General features: G+C 43.5%; 1 protein-coding gene across 1 annotated transcript in view; it reads left to right on the top strand.

Annotated features, from left to right (window-relative positions):
• The window catches only part of gsap (gamma-secretase activating protein), a 108,228-nt gene that overhangs the window by 44,062 nt on the left and 59,166 nt on the right, over positions 1–5,000 (top strand). Inside the window, exons 15-16 of the mRNA XM_076296186.1 lie at positions 4,077–4,169; positions 4,800–5,000. The exon at positions 4,800–5,000 is cut by the window's right edge and continues 20 nt beyond it. Coding sequence (XP_076152301.1) covers positions 4,077–4,169; positions 4,800–5,000 — 294 coding nt within the window. The remainder of the gene's footprint in view (positions 1–4,076; positions 4,170–4,799) is intronic.

Here is a 5,000-nt window from a genome sequence, read left to right as displayed (position 1 = left end):
GTGTGTGTGTGTGTGTGTGTGTGTGTGTGTGTGTGTGTGAGTGTGTGTGTGTGTGTGAGCATGTGTGTGTGTATGTGTATGTGTGTGTGAGAGTGTGTGTGTATGTGTGTGTGAGCGTGTGTGTGTATGTGTGTGTGTGTGTGTGAGTTAAGTTTAAAGGATGTCTGTGTGTGTGTGTGTATATGTGTGTGTGAGTGTGTGTGTGTGTGTATGTGTGTGTGAGCGTGTGTGTGTGTATGTGTATGTGTGTGTGTATGTGTGTGTGTGTGTGTGTGTGTGTGTGTGTGTGAGTGTGAGTGTGTGTGTTAAGTTTAAAGGATGTGTGTCAGGGTTTCCATTGTCCGGTAATTACCGGACATTGGGCGAAAAAAAAATGAAATGTCCGACAAAATTCAATCTCTCCGGTCAAATTGTCCGATTGAAATTGGCTAATAATCCCGTCCCCTAACGCAATCTGAATTTGAGAATAAGCCTTAATATGTAAGCCTATATTATACGTTCTCTGGCTATGTTTTTAAATGAACAGGCTCGGAAAGTAAGCTATTAAACAACACGCATAGCCTATGCTGCATTTCAAATACTGTAGGAAGCGTAGGCCCTACGCTTAAAACGTCCATGTTAAACAACGAACAAATGAGTGAGGCGGTTCAAACATGGCCAGGCCCAGGCAGATTAGCCTTAAAAGTTTTTTCAGAGGCCAGACGCGATGGATGATGATAAATTGGTAACGTCTGAAGCCTCAGATGTCCGGTCAACTCCACCACCACCAGATAAAAAGAAGTGTCGGGCGTATCTGTCGGAATCAGTGACATTGGAAGTGGAGTTGCGGGGGGTGCGGCCGCTCCAAGACACTGTCATTCTCCGTGTACACTGGACATGCAAAGTGTCTTTACCCAAAGCATACAGTAGGCCTATGCGTTCTCTGTCTATGATCTGCAGGGTTAGGGCCTCCTTGACGAGGCGATTACTGGTGGCGCGGATAATTTCTGCCACAATTAAACGGTATGTTGAACCGCGGACGAAAGAAAAAAAAAACTAAACATTTCCCAGAATAGGAAACATTTCTTAATTTATGGTTATCAAATAAAGAGGCATAGCATTAGGGGGTAGTGGTGTGAGCGCTCATTCTTGTGTGTGCGCATCTGTGTTAGTTAAACAGTCACCACTGGAGATAACGTGGGTAGCAGCAAAAAACAACGTAGCCTTTTTAAAACAACGAACGAAGCGAACTCTTGCTGTCCATGAAAAGATACTGGCTAGATCTTGTTAGGCATGTTTAAGTTAGGCTAATGAACATGTTGCATTTTATACAGCCTGATTATGTCATTCTTTAAGCTACATAACCTGTCTCCAGTTTTCCTCAATTTGACTAATTAAGAAGCGATAATAGGATATATGATCAGCATATCATCAAAATGTCCGGAAAACACAACCTCTGCCGGTCACTTTGACCGGCACCATTTTTTTCTAGCGGAAACTCTGATGTGTGTATGTGTATGCGTACTCTCTCTTTGGGTTGTAGCGTTAGCGTACTCTCTCTTTGTGTTGTAGCGTTAGCGCACTCTCTCTTTGCGTTGTAATGGTAGCATACTCTCTCTTTGCGTTGTAGCGTTAGCATACTCTCTCTTTGCGTTGTAGTGTTAGCGTACTCTCTCTTTGCGTTGTAATGGTAGCATACTCTCTCTGCGTTGTAGCGTTAGCGTACTCTCTCTTTGCGTTGTAATGGCAGCATACTCTCTCTTTGCGTTGTAGCCGTAGCGTACTCTCTCTTTGCGTTGTAATGGTAGCATACTCTCTCTTTGCGTTGTAATGGTAGCGTACTCTCTCTTTGCGTTGTAGCGTTAGCATACTCTCTCTTTGCGTTGTAGCGGTAGCGTACTCTCTCTTTGCGTTGTAATGGTAGCATACTCTCTCTTTGCGTTGTAATGGTAGCATACTCTCTCTTTGCGTTGTAATGGTAGCATACTCTCTCTTTGCGTTGTAGCCGTAGCGTACTCTTTGCGTTGTGTGATGAATCATTTAAAGCTGTCACTTCACTTTGGCTCCCGTTTATGTCTGATAACAACAGAATGAATAGTGTCTCACAGGTTAGTGACAGAGCTCCAGGTAGCTAGATGAAGACAGAAATTAGTCAGCTTACTGTTGCCACTGTTATACCATAAAAGTTAGGGTATTGAGCTAGGCTCCAACCAGACTAGCAATCTAGCACAACATGGAAAACTTTATAATATTTTTTACATTTACAATACAACGAAAGAAGCAAAACAAAAAAGTCTCTAATATTGAAAGTGAGACCTCCTATGTGGATGCATCACAGGCATAAGACAATGTTATCGCAATGAACACATTTATTTAACTATTTATATGTGAACTAACCATGAGACAGGCAACTAGTAACTGTGGGAAATTCCTCTAAAGTGTGCAGTATAGTGCCTGTAGAGGGCGCTGGTGTTTCATAAATGATGCCTGTTATAGCCTAATGATGCCTGTCTCATAGGGGAAGTTATAGCCTAATGATGCCTGTCTCATAGGGGAAGTTATAGCCTAACGATGCCTGTTATGGCCTAATGATGCCTGTTATAGCCTAATGATGCCTGTCTCATAGGGGAAGTTATAGCCTAATGATGCCTGTCTCATAGGGGAAGTTATCCTAATGATGTCTGTTATAGCCTAATGATGCCTGTTATGGCCTAATGATGCCTGTTATGGCCTAATGATGCCTGTCTCATAGGGGAAGTTATAGCCTAATGATGCCTGTCTCATAGGGGAAGGTATAGCTTAATGATGCCTGTCTCATAGGGGAAGTTATCCTAATGATGCCTGTTATAGCCTAATGATGCCTGTTATAGCCTAATGATGCCTGTCTCATAGGGGAAGGTATAGCTTAATGATGCCTAATAATGCCTGTCTCATAGGGGAAGGTATAGCCTAATGATAACATTATGGATAATTGAAAATAGTAATAGTAAAAGGTAACACTTTACTTGAAGGTATCTACATTAGAGTGACATGACACTGCTAACCATAATCATAACCCTAACCTGAAAAACAGAATCACACTTTGACAGAAGCGTTCATGACAGTGTCAGGTTATCATGTGGTGTTTGTTATCAGGTTATTATTACACGGCTCTTCATAATGTTGAAGACTGCTCCATTCACTTTAATGGGCCTTCCCAACATTCGCGGTCTGCTAATTCTCAATAACAGACCGTTGCTAAGTATAACAGACCGCTGTCAAGGAAAATGGGTTTTGTGCTTCTATTTCATGTCTTTCATATCACTACGCAAGGACTGGAACTTCATTCAAAAGTGGAAGCGGACGGTTGATCAGCTGTTTTCTAAAGAATGTTTGAATCAAGTTCAGCGTGTGCTGTTGTGAACTATTTGTTTCTCAGCAAAAGCCATGATGAAACGGTAACAAATAGGCTATAGCCTAGGCTATGTGGGCTAAAGAGTCATATCGGGGGGAGTTTATTGTTTCGTTTTGGCAAGTAGCCGTGTAATAAGTGGGATAATGTATAGAACGCCGGTCATTATCGGGAAATAGGTCCCTTCAGGGCGGAACAAGACCCCTCCGCTGCATGTCGGGATCCGGTTCGCCCTGTTGGGACCTATTTCCCGACAATGACCGGTGTTCTATACATTATCCCTTACTTATGTGATGTTTGTTCCTACAGTATGGGGTGTTTGTTATCAGGTTATTATGGGGTGTTTGTTATCAGGTTATTATGGGGTGTTTGTTCCTACAGTATGTGTTGTTTGTTCTCAGGTTATTATGGGGTGTTTGAGGTTATTATGGGGTGTTTGTTCTCAGGTTATTATGGGGTGTTTGTTCTCAGGTTATTACGTGGTGTTTGTTCTCAGGTTATTATGGGGTGTTTGAGGTTATTATGGGGTGTTTGTTCTCAGGTTATTACGTGGTGTTTGTTCTCAGGTTATTATGGGGTGTTTGAGGTTATTATGGGGTGTTTGTTCTCAGGTTATTATGGGGTGTTTGTTCTCAGGTTATTACGTGGTGTTTGTTCTCAGGTTATTATGGGGTGTTTGAGGTTATTATGGGGTGTTTGTTCTCAGGTTATTACGTGGTGGTCTTCCTTGCTGGACACTTTCTTCATCTTCTTAACACACGACAACAAGACCTGTTGTGCTACAGCTTCTTCCTATCAGGTAAGAGTACACACACACACACACACACACGCACACACACACGCACACACACACACACACACACAGACACACACACACACACACTCGCACAGACACACACACACACACACACACACACACACACACACACACACACACAGACTTGCACAGACACACACTCACACACACACACACGCACAGACACGCACACACACACACAGACACACACTTGCTGGCGCGCCAGGATTGAAGCCAGGTAGCGCGAGGTAGCGCACCACTCATTTTTTTTCAGACGAGCGCGACAAGGCGGAAACAGGAAGATGGACTAGTTCGAGGGCAAGCGAGAGTTGCAGTGTTTTGTTACAGTCGTGAATTTGTAATAGTTTGCTGGATAAGTTAACAAAGTTACTAGCGAGAGTTGCAACACATGGAATTAAGAGGAAAGAATAGAAACGATTTATTTTCAAACAAAGGATATCTATTAAGGCCTGAATTCACGGATTGGGATAAATGCAGAGACCAAATTTCCCTCACGGGATCAAAAGAGTATATATACTTATATACATAAACACACACACACACACACACACACACAAACATGTCCGCATATACACACACACAGAGAGAGTGATGGCGTTTCTCCTGCTGCAGGTTCGGATGCCTGTCTGGGTATACTGGGTGGGGCCAGTGTGGTTGGAACCCAGGACGCCGCTTTCCTATTGGACCTTCAGATGGGGCGTATCTACATGGCCAGCATAAGCCCCGCCCACCTGCTGGAGCTGCTGCGTGAGGAGTGTCCAGAGGCCCAGAGACTCGCCACGCTGCAATGCATGCTGGTCCTGAAGGGCTCCG

This window comes from Alosa pseudoharengus, unplaced genomic scaffold (genome assembly GCF_046254945.1).
Source record: "Alosa pseudoharengus isolate Yale_2024_CS ecotype anadromous, Long Island Sound unplaced genomic scaffold, YU_APseudo_1.1 YU_APseudo_1.1_scf_20, whole genome shotgun sequence".
In the NCBI taxonomy this organism is placed as follows: Eukaryota; Metazoa; Chordata; class Actinopteri; order Clupeiformes; family Clupeidae; genus Alosa; species Alosa pseudoharengus.
The sequence above is the reverse complement of the archived record's forward strand: the minus strand, read 5'-3'. Positions and strand labels throughout refer to the sequence as shown.